Raw genomic sequence first — 21,647 nt, 5'->3', positions numbered from 1 at the left:
CTCTGTTAGGTGCCCCCCAACCCCAATGACAACCACTCAATGAATGCTTCGTATTAGATTTAGGCCCAAATAATTATGTTGATTTATTCTGCTGATTTTCTGTAGTCCTTGAAAACCAAAGGTGCGTCTGGAGTAAAACCCTCCGTAACTGGGTTATTGGGTTGGTAGAATTGGGTTATCCATGGAGACGTACATTCCATGAGAGCAAGGGCTCCTTTGAGCTGGTGTGCAAAATACCTAGTGTTGGCTTTACTGAATCTTGCTTGAATGAGTAAATAATTTGGGGGTTGGACCTCTGCGTTAGTGAAAAGATAACTACTATATGAAAGAAATAGTTTTGTAGTTTTTTAGTACATGTGACAATACCAAGATACTCGCTAGAGAGGATCTCAAGAATTATTTTTAAAGTACCATTTCAATTGTTTTTGTTTGAATAATGAGTGACATTAAAATGTTTGAAAATACCCGGAACCAGACAAAGACCCAGAATCTTCATGTCATTCTGAGTAGGGAAAGGGAACCTGCTGAGGACCCTGTCTGAGCGGTGGCCTTGGCCGAAAAGTTTTGCTTAATCTTCACAGTGATCTGTGAGGCAGGTATTAGTAACCCTATTTTTACAGATGATGAAATTGCACTACAGCAGTCTGCCCCAAATCTGACAGTTGGTTCAACAGCAGAGCAAGGCGCAAACCTGAACGGTCTGATTCCAGAGGCTTCATCTGTCTCTGAAGTGAGGCAGAGCTAAGTTCCGTTCACTCTCCATCTGAAGGACTGTACGCTGTGGTGATGTGAGGTCCAATTTGCCACGTCTATTAAGTCCCCCTTTCCTAGTGGTTCAGCGATGTTGACATTGATCCTGTTTTTGCTTAGTTTCCAGCATCCACGGGCTCGCGTCAACTCAGAGAGATTCTGGAGATTCTTGTTGTCTTTGGGTCCCCGGCATCCAACGTGGTGCCTGGCGCAGAGTGGGCATTCAGACAGTGTTTGCTGTTCTGACCTTCATGGAGTGATGTTTCTCCTTTTAGGCCCTGGCCGTACACGATATTTCAGCGAGGCTTTGACCTGGTTTTGGGAGAACAGCCTTCTGATAAAATATTCAGGTAAGTAGTCATCTAGGGACTTGCTTATGTATGTCTGCAAGCCCCGAGCCCCACTTCCCAGGGAACTTTCTTTCTTAACTGGTAAAGTATAAAGTGACAAACGTGTTTAGTTGTTTTGCTGCCTCCTCACAAAAACAAAGAACCAAAAGAAACGCTTGGCCTCCCATGGTGCCCGTGGATAGCATGAGGTCACACAGATTCTGTTGGGGTCCCGGCTTCTTTCCCTGTCTGCTCCGTGAACCCCGGTAACTTACTTAACCTCCTGGCACCTCCAGTTTCCACATTTGTTAAATGGGGCTATATTCCATGCCTCGCTCTATTGTTTTGAGGAATATATGAGATAATGGAGAGCCCCTGGCATAGAAACTGGCACAGAGCAGGCAATTAATGTCACTTTCTGCCTCTCCATTGTACATCTAATTTGCACTTTCCTCATCAAGTCTTAAGTTGTTCAAAACGAATCTCCCCACCCCGCTTCCTCCTTCCCTCAGCATTATTATTTTAATCTACCACCCTTCTGATCAGATTTCATGCTTCTAGTCCCTCCCAAATTTCCACCTTCATGCCTGAGAATTGCACATATTAGAAAAGCCAACAAGCAGAGGAAGAATTTGGATGTCAGCCATGAACTACTGGGTTTTCAAAATGTTTGATTCACCCCAGGCCTTAGCTGGAACACATGTCTATTTCCAAACTGAGATCTTACCATCATTTTATTTTGTTAATCTGTCCTTCACTTAACACGCATCTGCAAAGTACCTACTAAGTGCCAGAGACTGTGCTTGGCCTTGGGAGTGCGGACATGAATCCATCTCCCTCTATGAGGGTGCCCTCTGGTGGAGGAAGTAAATAGTCCTGCAAGAGTATCTGATAGCAAAGGATGCCCTGGGCTACTGCACAGCGTTATGGAGGGATGGTGAGCAGTGTGGAAAATGGAAAACGTGCTTCCTTTTCACTGCATTCAGCAGTGTGCTGAGTCTTACATCTCACTGCTGCCCTGTCAAAGCCCTTCCTCAGACCCTCCCTGTCAGCCAGTCCCAGCCTAGGTGTTAATTTTGCTCTTGCATTTGCTCCTGGAGAGGGCTTCTCTGCTTCAGCTTCTTCTGTTCCTCCCTGCTCGCTGGAAGGGGGGGTTAGGGAGTAGGGCAGGCTGAGTCACATTTACAACACTGATCACAGGCTGCTTTTGAGGGCTTGTGCTACAAGAGCTGTCAGCTCGATTTCTTAGACTATGACTTGAGCATTTAAACTTCCCAATGATGGTTTACCATTTGGGTGCTTCCCCCCACCTTTTTTAACTTCTGGCCTGCGAGGACATTCGAAGGGTGATAAAGATAAGGCAGATGGAGAACCCTGTGGAGTTGGGTTGATGAACATGGAAAAGTTCCCTCTCCCCTAAAAGTCAGAAACACTTTGAAAACCAATGGCCTTCATGAGATTTCTGTTAGAGCAGAACGTGCGCAAACACTGTGTTTCCATCCCCACAAGCACTGTTCACTCTTTTCGAGTTTGTTAGCTGCTAACTGGATGTGACACCCAGGGACTACAGAGGGGATCGGTTATGCGGTTTGACCCAGGCATCAACTCTCTCAGGAGCCAGTGTGTTTACCAATAAGAGATTGATCCTTTTGGTCCCTAACATATCAATAACTTATCTTTCAGAGGAAAGCAATGGGTCATGATTTTCTGATTTTAGGTGTTCAGAACTTTAATCAAAACCACTCTGGGATCTGAGTAAACTAACTGGCAGTGGCCACTCTGGAAAACACTATGACCTGGTCAGTGATTATGATGTCTTCAAGAAGCTAATGACTATTTATCTGCTACTCTGCTCACCAGTGATTAAGCGTTCTGAAGAATTCCAAGCCACTGCGCATTTGCCTGGGCTATGGAATAAAATTTAAATGTTGATGTTGAAATCTTTCCACAGTTGAGTGCCAATATACCTTTTAATCATCTGTTCTGTTCCTATAGAATCTTCCATTCGTAGTCAACTCTATCTTCTAACCTACCCACTGCCCCCAAAACTTGAATATTTTTCACTCTGCACATTCACCATACTCTTTCCTCTAGAAAGAATGCATATTTGCTTCCTAATATAAATACTACCCATTTTCATGGTCTACGCCGAGTCTCAGCTTAAGTGAATGTCTATTGAGCACTGTCGTGTGGGGAGTCACCCAGGGTCTCTGGTCCCGCTCCCCACATAGGAACGCAGGATGTGGCTAGGCCAAAAAGGAACACCCACGGAGCCATAGGTAGGAGAGTCATACCACTATGGTCTCACTGGAGGCTGGATTCACACGACGTGCGACCTGCTGTCCGCTTTGCTGCCAACCGACCGACTCCACTCGACTCGATTCACCAACCAGCCCAGCCGCAGCCATTATATCAGTGGCCAATTGGCTAACCGGCCACAGCTGACGGCCAACCAGCCACAGCCGGCGGCCATCTACTACCCGAGCCAGCACCTCTCCACGTGAGGCCGAGAGCCTGGAAACTGCTCTCTGGGGTTCTGTCCCCACAAACACCTAGTATTTCAAGGCACTATTTTAGATGCTGTAGTTATGCCCAAACAAATATGTCTAAGATAGTCCCAGACTTCAAGGAATTTATGGTCTCATCCAAGAATTATTCTCCAACCCTGGCCCTCCATGAGAATCCCTAGTGTGCTTTAAAAATGACCAGTGATCTTACCCAGCACTAACCAACTCGGTCCAAAGTTCTGGGAGGTGGGACCAGAGCATAAGGGTTCTTTAAAAGCACCATCATCATTCTGATCCGTACTCAGGATCGCGACACACTGCTCTGGCTTCTCCAACCCACTGGACCACTCCCCAATGACGTTTCTGCCTCCAAATTTCCATAACATACTGACTGTAATGTTTATTTGTTAATTATTTTATTGCATATTTATTTTTAATTGGCCGATTTGTTTCTTCAATGAAATGGTTGTTTTCTTGAGGGAAAGGGTAGTACCCTATATGGCTTGAAATATGTACTGTCTAACACAGAATTTTGAACATGGTAGGTCTTCAATAGATATCTGTGGATGATCATTTCAGAGAATTCCGAAGGACTTGAAACCAGATTAGGAAACACCTGATACTCACCCTAACGTTGATAATCTGCAATCCCAAAGAACCTGGGAAAGGTCCAAGCTAGACTCAGAGGGCCCAAGGGGAGAAGACTGACTCTTCTCACCAAATCCAGTCTAGTGCCAAGGATGTCCTTTCCATTGTGGCTCAAATCACTTCATTCCATTGGACCATCTGGTGGCAGGGATGGCCACAGACCAAATTTCCCTCTCAGAGACCTTCCTTCCAGTGTGTACCTGCACCCCGGAGAACAGGAACCCCCTGCTCTGGGTGTAGAATGGTCTGCTCCGGGAACGTGGAGCTGCCAGGCCGAGAACGATTTGTCCGTTTTCCCACATTCCACGTGATGCCCGGCCACAGTGAGAGCACAGGCTCATTCTGTCCACTGCTCTCCGGAGAGCATTTTCCTCTGAACGGAAGTTTAAATTCTAGTTTAACGGGGCCGTGTACAGGACTCAGCCCACAGCTGAGCGATCAGCCATGATGGTCGCCACCAGCTGTCACGAGAAAAGACCCAACGTGGGCAAACGTTTCAGATGCTCCCCCAGCATCTCTTTGGTGGCTTTTTGAAGGTGCTCCTGCCAAATCTGCATGAATGAGGGACAGATGAGATTTCAGAACACAGCTTTTCTCTGACAGTTTGTTCTATATTTGGATTTTGGAGTTCGTAGATTTTGCAGATAAAAGAAAACTTTTAGAATTTCATAGGCATGAGCCAGCATGGGCTGGAAAGCTGCTGTGAGATACAGAGAATCACAGCAGTTCCCACTTCTGGAGAGGTGACTTTGGAGCGGTTGTTAAATTCTTAAAATATTTGTCAATAAATTTGTAAAATGAGGCCAAAGGACCAACCTCAGAGGGCTGTGGTGAGGATAAAGGAGGCAGCTCCATAGAATACCTGCCTCTGTGACAGTTCTCAATAAAGGTTGCTGTCACCCTACGCCTGCCATGGCTTTCCCCTCAGGGTTTCCCTTTGACCACCCAGAGAAGGGAGATGACATTGTTTATCTTGTTAACTTGGGACAGTGTCACATCTCTGAAGCCGCTGTGTACTTTGGAAGTCCTTACAATATCAAAACTCAGATCCATGTTGACCATTACATCTATTGAAACCCAGAGGTTAACCCAATTTCTGCTCTAAAAAAAGGGTGATCTTCATCACCGCTTCCACCTTTAAATTTGAAATCTGAGATTATATCCTCCAGTAGCCTGTGCAAACTAAAGAACAATAGGCTTCTTGATCAGTCAATAAATATTTATGGAGTGACCTCCTTGGGCCAGAAATCATGCCAGGCAGTCTGGATACAAAGATGACAAAGCACTGTCTTCTGCCATCCAAGAGAACACATTCTTCTGAGTGGCAGTGGCCACCTGAGAAGATGGGCACAATTCACCATCTCGGGCAGCCAGGGATCATGTGCAAAGGCCCGGAGGAGAGTTCCTCTCTCAGCCCGAGGGTTTAGTGTGAAGGTCCTAGAGGGCTTTCCAGAAGGGGTGGGACCTTAGCTGAGTCTTAAAATGAGTGGGGCTCCAGCAAAGAAGGAAAGGAAGAAAATTCAGAAAGAAGGAACATTAGGAGGAAAGGCAAAGAGGAAAGAAAATGAGGGCTGCTTTAGGAACTAGAGTCAGATTGCCCTGGCGGGGCACAAAGTGTGACATCTCTGGAGATGTGAATTTCATTCTCTGGGGCTGAAGTGCCATCAGACAGTTCCAGTGGCAGAAAGATATGGTTTGCTTTCCCCTCCCAAACATCACTGTGTGCGGAGGAGGAAGGGAACCCTGAGATGCATGGACATGGGTCTCTCTCTTCCAAAAGAAAAATTCGCTGTCAGAAATGTGCTAGAACTGCCAACCGCTTCCTAAAATCTATTACATAAATTGTAAGCTGCAGGTCACAGATTTGTTGCTGTACATCAATGCAAAACTTCTCATTTTAAAACCAAAAGAGAAAACAAAACCCTCTAGGTCCAAAGACACTCCCTCCTCCTGGTACCATTCAAACTTGTGCATCTTCTCTCTAAATCAATATATGATACGTGCCAGTGGTGCCCCCATGGCAGCGTGCCCATTGTAATGCTGCTATGTCCATTACAAAAGGCAAAGTGAACGTGAAGCTATCATGTTGTTGCCTCCAACCCACATTTATCCTCAATCCCAGATTTTGGCCATCTTCGGACAGTCACTTGCCCTAAATACGGACTCCTTAATCTTACCAGATGACGTGTGTCTGTCAGCCATACCTTCGATTTTGCCAGCCGCTTCCCACAAGAGCGAAGTGGTAGGCCTCTTCTGTCCCCCAGCAGTGAGCTTCCCTTACCTGGTACAGACCCCTCCCTGCACAGACATAGGGCCCAGGGCCCCTTCTCCTTCCCCCCACCCCCATTGCCTCCTGTCCCTGTGGTGGGAGGAGCTCAGTGCCTCCCTCAGAGCTGCTTAATGTAGAAGTTTGCCCAGCAGTTCAGAGACATAGGGGACCGAGAGTACGGGTGGGAATGGGGGAATAAAATCTCCCAAATCCTGGCCACCTCCCACTTGCTCAGGGGTTTTGCCTCTCCTGGGGGCCCCTGTTTTCTCTTCATTCAGGAAGTGGGTGGAATCACGTGGCTGCTTGAAACTCATGTGCCTCGATTCATGTATGCCTTCTAGAGAGGGCGACATTTCTCATAAAAGAACTCAAGTCCTCAGTCCAGTTTCCTAGCCTCTCTGGGTACCCAGGGAGTGGAGAGGGGGCATGTTGAGTTAGGGGAGCGAAAGGAGCCCCTGCTCTGAAACGGTCCTCTGTGACCAGCATGCCAGTGGAGCCCGTGCTGGGCTCTGTTTAATGCTATGCGTGCTTCTATTGTTCCTCCCTCCACATTAAGTTGGAAGGGGATGACAGACCGCCACAGCCTGGTGACATCCCGCCCACACTGGCTTTTATCCCACAGACTATTTTTGACTGTGAACACAGAGCATTTGAAGGCCTTTGAAATAAAATGAATGAATAAATAAACAAATAACCTCTCATGGTTTCCTTAAGCTCTCCCTTGAAATGCTCATTGATTCTTTTATTCCTTTTAGCCCTCGTTATAAGAATAAAAAAATAAGTCTTCCCCGTCTCTCCAGGGTGACGGCCATTAGCTGAGGGAGTGGGTAGGAGTGTGGAGAGTCAGGGTGGGCCTGCGTCCTTCACCCAACTTCTCTCCTCCTTGGAGGCCCCTGGCTTTCCTCATGTCTGTGCCCCTCTCACAGAAGCCAGAAAAGGGGAGCTTTTCTCCTTCCTTTTCCTCGGTAGGAGTCCTCCAGGCCCAGAGAGAAACTATCGCTGTCGCTGTGGGTGTGCAAACCGAGGGGGGGGGTCCGTGCCAGGCTGGCATGTCTCCTCAGCGCAAATGCTTCCAATTCTATCTGACTTGAAGTAGAGAAAGCCCAGCTTCAAATCTGAAGGAAACTGGAACTCAGTTTCGTATGACTCGGTAACAACCACGTCTAACAGCTGGTGAGTGGGTGCCATCTTCAGTTCTCCAACTGTGTGGACATGTGAGCAGGAGCCGACCTCTCCGCCTCCTTCAGACTCAGTCCTTTCGCCCATAGAGGGGCAGTGAGCTCTTCTTTCTGCCGAGGGCTCTGAGGGGAGAGAAGGAAGCAGCTGGCAGTGGGATGGCAGGGCCTCCAGTGGGGCGGTTATCTCCCTGTCCTAACCACCTGGTGTTGGGTGTCCCTGCAGATTCACCTACACACTGGGGGAGGGCATGTGGCTGCCCCTCAGCAAGAGCTTTGTTATCCCGCCTGCTGAACTGGCCATCAACCCATCAGCGAAGTGTAAGACGGACATGACAGTCATGGAGGATGCTGTAGAGGTCAGGTGAGTCCAGCCTCAGGGTGCTGAGGCCCATTCTTGGCTTGGGAGGCGGCATGAGAAACTGCAGGTCCAAGGTGCTGGGAAAGGAATCCCGACAAGCTGAAAGGAGAAGGTGGCAGGCTGCCTTCAAATGCCCCATGCGCAGTACCAGGATCTACTCTACCTGGGTCAATATTGCACACCCCAAGGCTCATGCACTGGGAGAGGACATAAAATTAGAATTTGTAAGCACTTCCCACATCCCCTAAGGACTGACAGGCAATAAAATGTTAATTTCCTAGCCCAAGTTTGGACCTCCTTCTTTGACCAGGCTTTACAGCCTTGGCTCAATTCCCAGATATGGAAAATGCCTGTAATTTGTTAGTTCAAGGCTCAGAGTCTGGTTGATCTTGGATTTTTGTAAGAGAGATTGAGACATGATCTGGCTGGCCAGGTAGGAACGTGCACCTAGAGTCACCTTGACTCCTCCCCCCTCCCTCTGTTCTCCCCACAGAGAAGAGCTGATGACCTCGTCCTCCTTTGATAGCCTGGAGGTCCTCTTGGATTCCTTTGGGCCCGTGCGGGACTGCAGCAAGGATAATGGGGGTTGCAGTAAGAACTTCCGCTGCATCTCGGATCGCAAGCTGGACTCCACTGGCTGTGTGGTATGTCTGCCCTGTCAGGCTTGTGGAGGGGAGTCGCACAGGACAAGAACAGATGTATAGATGAAGGTCTACTGTGAATCAAAAAGAGGGTCGAGAATGGGCCTCCCTAGTTGTAACCACCGTCTAGTCTAAATTGTGAATTTTCTCTTGACAGAGATGAGAAGCTAATCACCACTCAGTTAATCGAGAAGTAGTTATGAAACACCCACAAAGTGACCTATAACTATCCAAGGAAAATGTCATGAATCACATAGCATGATTCTTACTCTCTAGTCTTGCAGTCGAGTTGTGAAGGATACCCCCACACAACTTGCGAACGAATTAACTGCTTACTAGAATGATATTGACTCTAGTAGGAAATAGACTGTGTTTACTCTAACAGGAAATTCTAAAAAACAAAACAAAACGAAACTTGTGTTTGTCTAGAGTCAAATTACATTGACTCTAATAGGAAATTTTAGGATAACCCAATGTAAGGCCCTGATGAAAGAAGTGAGTTTCACCAAGAATGGTAGAGAACAAATAAAAATACGCCTGCCCTCTTGGAGACCTCGGCAATGAACTACTTCTCCAAAGGTGGCTTTCTACTTTGTCATCAGCTATATGGACTTGGGCTGTGTGTAAAATATGTTATGCTATGAACTAGGAAGATGATTTGGGTTAGAGTGGACTAAGGTATCTCCCATGCCATCCGTATGAAGATTGATTGAACCACGCAACTAAATGGACGCAGGAGCAGATGAAGCCTTTGTATCATTGGTCATTTTCATGCCCATCAACACTGGTGTCTGTTTCCAGCCCTTTCTTCTTTTAAGGGCAGAATGATTCCGTCCTCACAGAGAGGAGAGGGAATGGGACAGAAAAGGAAGGCAGGAAAGCCATGCATAACATGGGCACAAAGGAGAGGGAGAGGTGATTCGTTGAGGCACGTAGTTCTGCAGTGTTTCCGGGCGGGGCTGGCAGCTTCCAGGTCTGGTGCCTCATCTGACTTCCCAGTCTGACAACTGTGTTCTTATAAGGGGACCCAGAGCAGGGGCAAGCTGTGAGGATGCTGGGCTGATTCCATTGTTCACACCCCCCACCCCCGCTCCCATCTCTGAGCACCTGCTCTGTTCAGGGGGCCATTCTCCATCCAAGATGGATATGTACCTGGGATCCAGGGTGGATCCAAGCCTCAGCCCGAAAGCCTCCCAAACTTGCACAGATTAGGCCTCAGCTGACAGGTGCCTGATTCATCTGAGAAGGGAGAGAAAATGAAAAAACAAAAAGGGAGAGGAAGAGAGCTAAGCGGCAGGTAGGTGGAGAAGCTGGCAGGTCCATCAAAAGGAGGGGAATGCTACCAGAGAGGACCATCAGAAAAGTAGAAAGAAAAGTGTTCTTTGGGCCAAGTCTTCAAATCAAAAGGCAGCCAGGAGGGAAGTCGATGCTCCCCTCCCTTTGGATGGTCCACTTTCAGATGTCTTAAGCAATGAGATTCCCAACTGGGTCCCTCAGGAGACAATTTCACTGTCTAATGGAGCTCCCAGCTGAGACACTTTCTTTTCTTTTCTTTTTTTTTTTTTTTTTTTTTTTTTTTTACTATTCAGCCTGCATGCATGTCTTCATCCAGATTTCAACCTATCATTTTACATTACTCTCTTGGGTCATTATAAGTATTGAAACACTGTGCACATGCGTGAACATCCTTCACACTGCCCGCCTCCAGCACACACCCCCCTACCCCCCGCCCAGACCACCCCACGAATCTGAGCGTGCTATACCTTCATGCACAGGGATATACTCCCCATCTCTGCCCACTGCCTTGCCCTCTCCTGAGCCCCTAGGGTTTGCCTGTCAAAAGCCTCTGTTGGTGATCCTACCCTATTTACTCAGCATATAGCTGTATAGCTGTGCTGATTATGTTTGTACTTTTAACACTGCGATCTGTGAGACGGAGCTCGCAGGAATAGTTGCGATGAATACGCACTTGCTGTAACAATTGGAGCCACTGCAGAAAGTCACTGGATTATACCAGGGCTTGGTATTTGCATAATTCTTTGAAGTCACTGGGTCCACGTGGCTCTTGGAGGGAGGATGGGGCCAGGCTGACTGGCAGGCCCTTCAGTTGACTGTTTCTCATTGGCTTTGAAGCACCTGACCCGTGATGCAGGAGGACCGATGGGTTGAGAGCTAATGTGCTACGTCCCGCGTCTTGTGACCCGACTGAGAATTAGATCAGGGACTGTGCCCCGAGTTGACCTGACTCCCCTGAGCCTCAGTACTGTCCCAAAGCCCTGCTGTGTGGCAGAGCTGTCCCGTGTCATCTGGAGGTGGACCAAGGACAAAGGCGTTAGCTGCACTGACCGCTTTTCTCCTCTCACAGAAACCCAGGCATTCCGCTGGCTGTGTGCTGGACTGCAAGGCTCCTCGGGAAAGGCATATCTGTGAACGGAGAAAGCCATGAGGCACTCGGAACACACTGGCCCTTAAGGAACCTGGGAAGGGGTGGAGATGTGGGAAGAGGCAGAGCGCACCTCTTATTTTCCTGTTAAATGCAAGGCAGATGGGTGGATTGGTCTACGTGGGCCATTCAGCCTTCATTCTTTCTAGGAAGGCAGAACATGTTTCTCCGTTATGCTTGGACTCCCACAGGGTTAATTGCTACCCAGTTAATTGCCCTATTGTTTGTATAGTCTCTGAGGACAGGAAACAAATACCCGTGAAAGGCACAGACCTGTACAAGCCATAATCATTCCAAACCAGACAGCCCTCCCAAAGTGGAACCTTTGAGAGGGTTCCCAGAACGCAGGTCAGCCACCACAGATAACCACATCTTCTTGTTTCTACTCATTGTCCTTACTGCGCAAGGTGGGACAGTCATCCCTTCCCAGAAGGCACAAGAGCAGTGGTTCTCTGTTCTGTGGAGCTCCATAGGGTCCAGCAAAGTTACTGTATTAGTGTCCTGTTGCTGCTGTAACAAATGACTGCAGGTTTAATGGCTTAAAACAACTCTCATTATCTTATGGCTCTGTACGTAAGAATCCAATAAGGGTCTCACTGGGTGTTGATAAGTTTGCGTTCCTTTGTGGAAACTCTAAGGGAGAATCCATTCTTGGCCTTTTGCAGCTTCTAGAGGCCGCTCACTGTTTTTGGCTCATGGTCCCTTTCTTCCATCCCTATAGCCAGCTACATTGCATTTTCTGACCATTCTTCTCTAGCCTTCCTCTCTTCTCTTTTGCTTCTCCTTTCCACTTTTAAGGACTCATGATTGCATCGGGCTCACCTGGGGATCCAGGATAATCTTCCCATCTCAAGAGTCTTGATCAGCAAAGCCCCTCTTGTCAACTGTACGGTGACACGTTCATAGGTTCCGGGGATTATGTTGCAGACAGCCTTCGGGGGTCATCCGTGGGAGATGGCAGTGGGGATTGGAGCAGGCTTGGCAGGCAGGATTCTAGTCTGGCCAGCTTTAACCAGGGCACCCGGACTCTTCTCAAGCCTACCTATTATGGTTTAATATGCAACTTTGTCTGAAAGTTCGGAAACAATTTCCAGTGCTAAAAATCAATGGAAAGCCCACGCTCTACTGCTCCTTCTTCATCTGCACACTCCTCCTGAAAGTGGGCCCCAGAAGGCCTTTGCTTTGTGACCTGTCTGCATGTGCTTAGGTGAGGGGGCTGTGTCCTTGGAAGGTAGGAGGTCAGCTGTCCTGCTCTCTCAAGCTGAACACATGACCTTCCCTGCCGGAGCATTGTGCCCTAATGAACTCTGAACTACCCGGTGACCCTGTCGCCCTTCTGTCCACATGCCGTCCACAGTGGTTTCCCACCAAATGTGTCATTTCACCTCTACTCAAGCGCAGATGTGCAGAGACCATTCCAGGTGACCTGCTCTCATTTCCTCTGTAGGACAGTAAGCAGAAGAGCACGCCTCAGAGGCTTCCAGAGACACCGGGGCAGGGAGCTGAAATACAAGTTTAATTCCATCAAACTTTTCTCCTTTTGCTGAAGTCCTGAGTGGCTTAGGCTTACCATGTCAGAGCCCATGAAAAATTCGGGGAATCATTATTTGTGAAAGGAATAAAACTGTCACGTAGTACAAGAGAACCTATTTTGAGCAGGAATTATGGTTGCGTGTTTTATGAATCGCCCAGGTAAGGCGAGGCAGGCTCAGATGCAGGAAGTCGTTCCTCTTCTCCCAGGGCCCTGGATACACTTGCGTGTCCATCACTCATACTCCTGCTAACAAAGCAACCATCTCATAATTTGGAACGGAGGGGTGTGTGTGTGTGTGTGTGTGTGTTTCAGGCTTGGCGACATTTGACTAGACTCCTAAGTAATTAATCAACCAAAAATCATTGGTAAAGAAAAAGAAATGAAAGACGGTCAAGAAAAGGAGTCAAATGGGGAAAATCATTTTAATCTCATTAGCAAATGATGCCTTAGACCAGTAATAAGTCAAGAAGCTGTGAGCATCTCATGAAAGATGATTAACCTTGTGTATTTTAGGGGTCACTGAAATTTGAGCTCATTCATTAGACCTTCTTGATGGGGGAGGTTTGTCACTATAACACATGGAATTTTCTTCTTAAGCCTGTAGTTTATAAAGGCTCTGGGACTGCTAATTGTAACCTATGCAAAGAGAGGTTAATGTGTGACCTTGAGGCTCAATCCAGAGCTAACAGTTCTCTTTTAAAGAACAAGGAGAGGGATTGTCCACATGGCCAGGGATAGATGGCCGGCACTTGAAGAGAGAAAATATAAGCTCCTCCCGGAGAGAGGATTTCTCTCTTGGCAACTGGGCTCTGGCTTCAGGCTTCTAGGAAGAGGGCATGGTTTGGAGCCTGCAGTTTCTTTGTATTTTGATAAAGATTTTAAGGAGCCCAGAATGTAAATCCAAGAGCCCAAGGAACACCGAGGCAAAAACAAATTCATACCATGGAAAAACTTGATTGATTAGTCTTTTGAGGGAATGATTGTTCTGGTTCAACAAGGGTTAAGAAGAAAACTCTATTTTTGGTTTCCGCTGTTTTTCTGGAAATCTTTCAAAAATGTTTTACTCTGAACTGCCACCCAAGTAAGTTACAGTGAAGTAAAGATAATTGCACCTTTTTTCAGTGATTGAGGATCTTGTCTTGCCTTCAAGGTCATCACCCTGGACAGTTTTCAGTGTTTTGTCTTATAAATATATGCACCCATACTGTGTCTGCGTGTGTGTGTGTGAAAGAGGAAAGAGAGAAGAGAAAAGAAGAATTTAAACTGCAAATCCATAATTGATTTCAGAATGTACCGCTGAAAACAATCAGACAAACAAACAACACATCTATCGGATTGCTTTACTTTGTTGACACACTGACTTTATTTCTTTAGGGATTCCAGGGAATCCAGGTTTTCTCACACTTGAGAAGCAGCATGGCTGACTGGAAGGGACACACGTGAGCTTTGGGCTCAGACAGATCTAGGTCAAAAATCTGATTCTGCCATTTTCCACCCCTGTGACCTTACACAAGTTATTACTTAATCTTTCCGAATCTAAGTTTGCTCTTCTGTAAAATGACAGAAGACACAGCTACCTGTGTTGTTGGGATTGAAGATGATGTATGTAGATTGTCCTGTACATAAAATTGCTTAATTCCTGATAGATGCTCATTATGTTTAGCTTTGCTTACGAGAGAAAAAAAGAAGGAAAGAAAAAAAATCCAAGGCAGCTAACTCTCGTCTTCTCTCCAAACCTCCTAAGAAAGTGTAAATATCTGGTGGTCCAGTTTGGGACACTAGTGTCATTCAGACTTCAGGGCCAGGACATGACAGTTCTTGGAATTCTGAAGCAAAGCCTGCTCCAATTTTATTTGGTGGAGTCTTTGTTAAAAATCATGTTTGATTGGTGGGCACTCTGGGAAAAAAAAAAAAAAAGCAGGTGGTTGACAAGATGGGGAGTCCTAGCTGGTACCTGAGACAGCTAGTTGGTGACAGATTGGAACCACGTGAGGTGGGGCTGACAGGAGGACTTTGTCTCTACTTTGCTGTTTCTCAAGCTTTATAGAAGAAAAAAGGAAGAAAAAGAGCGCTAGGTAATCAGGGCAGCCCATTTAATTCCAGTCAAATGTCTATGTTTCAGTACCCACCTCCATGACTGGGCAGCCTGTGGTGAGGCCAGCTCCCTTCTGGTGGCACATGTGGCCTAACAGCTGGGTGGCCAAGGAAATGGATGGGTGAGGGGCTAACAAATGTGGGGTGCAATCCTCAGCTGCCTCATTTGCTTGTTTACCATCAGCTGGAACATCTGGGTTTGCATGGCATGAGGCCGCCCTTGGAAACTTCTTTTTTTTTTTTTTTTTTTTTTTTTTTTTTTTTTATCAAAATGATTGTCAGCAAACTTTCTGGAAGTAATACCAGGGTGCCAAAAACATGTATACACATGACTTGTATTCCTCTTTTGTTATCGGTATATGTTATTACAATTTTAGTACAGTTTTTTCCTTTCTTAAAATGTGTATACATATTTTTAGCACCCTCTGTATATACTTTTTTCTTTTTTTTTTTTTTTTTTAATATTTTTTTATTTTTTTAATTTATTGGGGTGACAATTGTTAGTAGAATTACATAGATTTCAGTTGTGCAATTCTGAATCACATCATCCATAAATCACACTGTGTGTTCACCACCCAGAGACAGCTCCCCTTCCATCACCGTACATTTGATCCCCCTCACCCTCATCCCCCCCCCCCCAACCCCCTTACGCTCTGGTAACCACCAAATTACGTTCCCCAGATTAATTTTCAAACCCCGTGGCCATCCTGTGGTCACCGACTGCCCTCCAATCCCCTCACCCTCCCCCCCACCCCCCACTCCCCCCGCCCATCTAGCAACCCTCAGTTTTTCCTCATTGTCTCCCAGTTTCTGATTAGGTCATTCACTTATTCTTTTCTTTAGTTTTTAGGAAACTTCTTTAAATGCTGTCACCTTCCAGCACTCCAGCTGGCTTCATGGGGAGAAAGGAGATGGACCAGGCTGGGAGCCTGGCAGGCCCACAGGGGGGCCATTTGTTTGGAAAACTGCAGAATTAATGTCAGCACACACTGCACATCCTGCTGTGATCTTCCACTGGGAAGTGAGGAGGGAGGAGAGGTGGGTTTTCAGAGGCACACCTGCGGCCGCCCCGGCTCCTAGGCCAAAGTGCTTCGCAGCTGAAAGAAAGAGGCAGCCAGACAGCAACACAGGAGGGAGCGTGTTTGACACAGTTCCCCCGAATTTTGAAAGCTGTGTTTGGTTTGGGTTTGGGTTTGGAGAAGTACGTTAGCTAGCTAACAGTATGTGTATAGCACAGTCTTAAAAGCAGTTCAGGTCTAAACAGACGCCAGCTCTGCCCCATACTCACTGCTTAACCCTGGGCAGGTTATTTGCCCCTTTCCAGCTTGTTGGAAAGAATCAGCTGCCATGCGAATGTCCAGGATCTGTTGCACAGACAGAAGAAGCAGGATGGCAAAAAAAACAGTCATTGACTTTTAGATGGAGTGCAGTGCAGTGAGAAGTCTGTCATTAATTGGGAATGTTACTGGTTTCCCCGTTTATTCAATGAGGACAATATAGAGTGCTGTGAGACGACATACCTTAAAGCACACAGCGTAGCGCCCAGCTCCTAGTAAGGGTTTGGTAAACAGCGGCTGTTGTGTGAGAGACTGATCTCCGTGTAAGCTAAGACGGAGCAACTAAGTCATGGATTCCATCCTCAGCCGGCCAGGTTTGGGGTGTGGCCCTGCCATGATCAGTAGTGCAGTCAGGAAAGTTAAGCTCTCTGTGCTACGGCTTCTTCATAGAATGGGGGTGATCACCCTGCTTACCTCCAGGGAATGTGGCCAGGGTTAAATGAGTAAGGTGAAGGCTGCAGACACTGCCAGGGTGTGAGGGTGCCGTGGGAGCGCTCCCACTGCTGACCAAGCCCCTGTGTCTTCCCCAGATTCTGGCTGACATGTCTTCCTGGATTCTCTCCTCTGCTGGCATTCTTGGACAGTTTACTGAGGGCTTGGCCATGCAGAAAAGCTAATTGTTCCGTATTAAGAGTGTCCGGGGCACTGGGATAAAGCCCAAACCCAAGTGGAGGACCTGTGGGTGCTGATGTCTGTGCATCTTCCGCAGGGCGTACTTGAGGTGGGAAGGTCATGGGTACGGCCACTCCCACTGGGAAAGCAGTCACACCTCCCTCCGAGGTCACAGCGAAAGTCTACTTTCTCCTTCCTCCAGGAAGCCCTGGCTCCGTGCGTTCCTTCTAACACTGGTTGGTGTCTGATACCAATTTTGACAAAGTGCTTTCGACATGGAAAAAAAAAAAGCCCTATCAATACCAAGTCCAAACAACAACACTCCCTTCCTCGAGCCCAAAGCAATCTCTGCTAATGCATTTTAATTCTGGCCCGTCACTTCCACTCTTCTGCCAGCCTGAGGCTCAGCTGGGAAGCCTGCACGGCTCCCTCGGTCTTGCTGCAATGCTTCCTTGCAGCCTATTTGGAGGAATCGGCTTTAATGTAAATGTGTGTGATCTCTGCCCAGAGAGAAGCAGGATGTCAAGAAGGTCACTTGCTTTTAAAGGAAGTCCAGCGTAGTGGGAAATTTGTGCATTATTTGCCAATGTTAATGCTTTCAAGGTTGAGTGCTAAAAATAGACGTCAGTGGCTACACTTCAGTTTTCCAGGGAACCCAGTCCCCCGCTTAACCCATCTGTGTGGATGCTTTCTGATCACACCAGTGCCCATCCGGACTCAGCCCCATGAAGGACAGCTCGGGGTGCTATGACCGCCACATTGGGGTGGACTGCTCAGACGGCTTCAATGGCGGCTGTGAGCAGCTGTGTCTCCAGCAGATGGCGCCCTTCCCGGAAGACCCTGCCTTGTACAACATTCTCATGTTCTGTGGGTAAGCTGAGCTGCCCGGGAGGTCAACAGGTGTGTTGGGAGGCGGGACTTCCAGGGCCAAAGCCAGGAAAATAAATCTGAAGGAAGTGGTCACTCTAGGCCAGCCCTTAGGCTCCGAGGAAAGAGCCTCCAGGACTGGAAGAGGACTGGAAGAAGAGTTGGGAAGACCCTTAGGGAAAGTCTAGATCCACTTCTGTACATGAGGAAACTGACCACATTCATTGCCCGCCTACCCCAGAATTGTCCAAACTGTGTTTTGTGGAACAAAAGCTTGAGAGGGATTGTGAGAAACTCATCATCTATCAAAGAAGGGAAAAGGGACTCTTTGGAGGAGGAAGCATAATTAAATTCTGTCCGCAAAGTACCAGCATTTCGTGCAGCCACCCTCCCTCAGACATAGTAATCCCTCAGTGGATACAGCCCTTGACTGTGGGTCAGCTCTTTCACCCACTTCATTTCATTTGAGAGAACAGGGCGGGCGATGCCACCCATTTTACAGATGAGAAAACTAATGCACCTTAAGGTTAATTGACTCCCTCAAGACTGGGTAGTTGGTAAGTGGGGAGGTTAGGATTAGAATTCAGGCCCTCCCTTGTTTTTCAAAAAACTTCTGAAGTTCCCTTAATAGTTTAATTTATACCACTGACTGGAATTATATTTAAAGACGTTTTCGTATTATATTTATAAAGTAAATAAAGCTTTGGCCCATTCTTCTATACCCATAGTTTGCTTGTCCATCTTTCCCTCCCCTTTCCTTCCTCCCTCCCTTCCTGCCTGTCTCCTCTCCCTCCCCCTCCCTCTTTCTGCCTGTCAGGAAGAGTGCCTACTTTATGCCACATACCAGGTAGCCACGGGGCTGCAAAGATGAAGGACGTGCCGTTCTTGCCTTCAAGGATCTCACAATCGAATAGCCTTGCAATGGAAATCAATGTTTATAATAATAGAACTACACTGGATTGTTGCTACTAAAAGCCAGTTCCTGCTGAATAATCATGAACAGATCATTCGATGGCATAGTAACGTTATTTCATTGTATTGCATTTTACTCTTTGCGACTGAGCAATTTTCGCATTCAGTTTCCTATAAAAGCCCATTCCGTAAATGGAAGCTTGGGCTCAATTTTCACGTCTCTCTCATGTTATCATAATGGTTGACCCACCTCAATTAATAGAAGTAAATTCAGCCAAAGTTGCGCAGCTTGACTTATTTAATAAACATATATCTGAGCACCTAGTTTGTGCAGAGCACCTAGTTAGGTGTTAGAAATAGGAGAGACGCAGGATACGAGACCTGGTCTCTGCCCTCAAAGGAGCTTACAGTGGGACACTTGGCCACAAACGCAGAGGAGAATGGGGAGACGAGGCCGTGTGGAAGAGAAAGCTGTCCTGATGATTGGGATGGGATGAAACAGAACCCGCCAGCTTCCAAACGCTTTCCGGAAACACCGTGTCATGGCTCACGGAAGGAACCGCTTTACTATTTTGTCCCAGCCCCGGGCCCGTGCCATAGAGTCCTTTGTGAGTCTCGAGTCACCTCTGTTGCCTGGGTTAAGGACGGGTGCCCCTAACTGGACTTCTTTCCTGTTTCAATCAGAATTCAGTAAACGTGTGTAATTAGCACTCTCCAAGCCACTGTGTGTAGCCTGACAAAAGAAGTCCTTGACTTGAGGCTCTTCTATAAAGACCAAATCGCAAGCGCTTATCTGGCAAGAGCTCTGCTCACTCTCGTGTACACAAATATGTAATTGGTAAACGGAGAGCACAAACAGTTCAAGTTGTGTGAATGTGGGCCTCATTTGTCCCCCTGCTAGTAATGACAGAAACGTTTGATGACTGCCTGCTCTGTGCTAGGCACCATGTAAGATCTTTAAGTCCATTATCTCACTTCATCTTCTCAACAACCCAGGGAAGCATCTACCACTTCCCCCACCCACCACCCCCAGTTTACAGATGTGGAAACTGAAGCTCAGGGAGTTTAATCAACTGACCCCAGGTCACCCAGTAAAGGGCAGTGTCCTTGCCGATATGCTATGGCCTCTCACCACTTAAAATTTTGATTGTGTGTTCTTCTGTATAGAACAGAGTCTTTACCTTACCACAGCAATTACCATAGGGAGTAATTAATGATATGTTTGCATGCTGTGCACATGTGTAAATTCTAAACCTCGTATATTGCTAAGGAGACACCCAAATTCAATCAATATGCGTTTTAAATGACAGCTTCATCAAAGTCGTCCTCATTTGAACCGGCACATTGTATTCTTCTCAATGTAACTACAAATAAGGTCAATGAGCGACGCACGGGTCCCTGACCCACATTTACCAACCCCAGGTTTGCTCTGCCCTTAGAGTAATTGTACATGCTGAATGGGGGGGACCTTTGGGGGTGCGTGCAGTACACGCCGCGTGTCTGTTGAGCCACTTGGAGGGGGAGTTAATGTGGGTGGCTCTCGTGTTTGGATATATTCAAACAGAACACAGCCGGAAGATGATCAATCTTTCTAATTTCTCAGTTGACTTGTCACAGGACCAGATTAGAAGGCTATTAATTTCGTGCGCGCAGTGTCACTATTTGCTAATTACCTTGCAAACAAAGGCAGGGTCTGGTCGTGTCGGTGGTTCTGGAGAAAGCCTCTAGAATGTCTTGGATTTCAATGTGTTAACGCGTTTACAAGCTTATCTCCAGTGCTTCCTTCCCTGACACATGTGGGAAATCATACTCTTAGAGGTGAATTCCAAGGCCATGAAGCATTTATCTGCAAAGCATAGGTGAGAATTCACCTATCCTTCCCATTAGGGAAGGAGACTTGGTTTAGAGGCTTAAGACACTGAGTTATAAAGGGGACAGAAATCAAATTGGGATAGTCATAGTCTTCAGCCATCCAACGCTCTCCCAAAGGCATTTCCTCCCAATCTGTTGGGTTGAGTTGACTGCATAGCTCCTTGATGGAGACACTTCTCACATTTTCCGTGCGTTAGGTGCATCGAGGATTACAAGCTTGGTGTGGATGGACGCTCTTGCCAACTCGTCACGGAGACCTGCCCGGAGGGAGGTGACTGTGGAGAAAACAGGGAGCTTCCCATGAACCAGACCCTGTTTGGCGAGATGTTCTTTGGTTACAACAACCATTCCAAGGACGTGGCTGCTGGACAAGTGCTGAAAGGAACATTCAGGTGAACCTCAGGGCCATAGAACCAATGGCTGATCCAGGGCGGTTGCTGGATAGTCTTTCCTGTAGAGCTCTACAGTCAGCAGAAAGGTTTCCATCTGGGACCAAGGTAAATGGGTTCCTAGAAGGACAGGTTATGCTTTTTCCCACGGCCTTCTCCGCATCTACCTTCCTCCATCCAGAGTCTGAGAACCATGCTTCCTCTGGGTGAAGAGTAAAGCATTAGACACATTTTTATCTGACCTGGGCAGGGACTGGAAGCTTTTCCGTGGAAGCCACCACAGAACGCTCAGGTTCTATATTCCCTCTGAGTGGAAGAATAAGTGTGTGAGTCACCCTAGAAGAGCAGTCGTCAGGTGTGGTCCAAGGTCCCTGCGGGTCCCTGAGGTTCTTTCAGAGGATAGTCGAGGTCCTGCCTTTCCCAAGCACAGACAGGCTGGCTTTTCTTCATATACTTCAGCCCAAATAATATAGTGCAATAAAGTGGATGCAGAGGTGAGAATTCACCTGTCTTCTATTAAGTCAGACATTTTAAAAATTCGCACATGCAAAAAAGTAAAATAGCACTACTTCTCTCGTCATTTTTCATAACATATGTTAATATTTAATGGGTTTATTATTGTCATTTTAAAATCAATGAATAAATGTATATTTTTTAATTCTTCAGTTTCTAACAGGGTAAATGTTGATAGATACAATCCACATAAACAAAAGCTACTAGGGGCCTTTGATCATTTTGTAAGGGGTCCCGAGAACAAAATGTTTCAAACCATTGATTTAGAATATTTCTCGGAGAGTCTCCATTTGATCCCTGTCCCTATTCGGTCTTTTGCTATTTGAATAATCTTCCTCAGAGCTCATGCTTTTCAGGAGATGATGATGACGGTGAAGAAATTGTTATAATATGG

At 46.9% G+C, this 21,647-nt stretch overlaps 1 protein-coding gene across 2 annotated transcripts in view; it reads left to right on the top strand.

The window, feature by feature from the left end:
• The window catches only part of ASTN1 (astrotactin 1), a 291,505-nt gene that overhangs the window by 193,771 nt on the left and 76,087 nt on the right, over positions 1-21,647 (top strand). For both annotated transcript variants that reach the window (XM_033093100.1, XM_033093101.1), the window contains exons 9-13: positions 1,026-1,100; positions 7,905-8,042; positions 8,533-8,683; positions 17,405-17,571; positions 20,549-20,743. In XM_033093100.1, the coding sequence (XP_032948991.1) occupies positions 1,026-1,100; positions 7,905-8,042; positions 8,533-8,683; positions 17,405-17,571; positions 20,549-20,743 (726 nt within the window). The remainder of the gene's footprint in view (positions 1-1,025; positions 1,101-7,904; positions 8,043-8,532; positions 8,684-17,404; positions 17,572-20,548; positions 20,744-21,647) is intronic.

Source organism: Rhinolophus ferrumequinum, chromosome 22 (assembly GCF_004115265.2).
Source record: "Rhinolophus ferrumequinum isolate MPI-CBG mRhiFer1 chromosome 22, mRhiFer1_v1.p, whole genome shotgun sequence".
NCBI classification, from domain to species: Eukaryota; Metazoa; Chordata; class Mammalia; order Chiroptera; family Rhinolophidae; genus Rhinolophus; species Rhinolophus ferrumequinum.
Note: the sequence above shows the minus strand (reverse complement) of the source record. Positions and strands in the feature narration are given on the sequence as shown.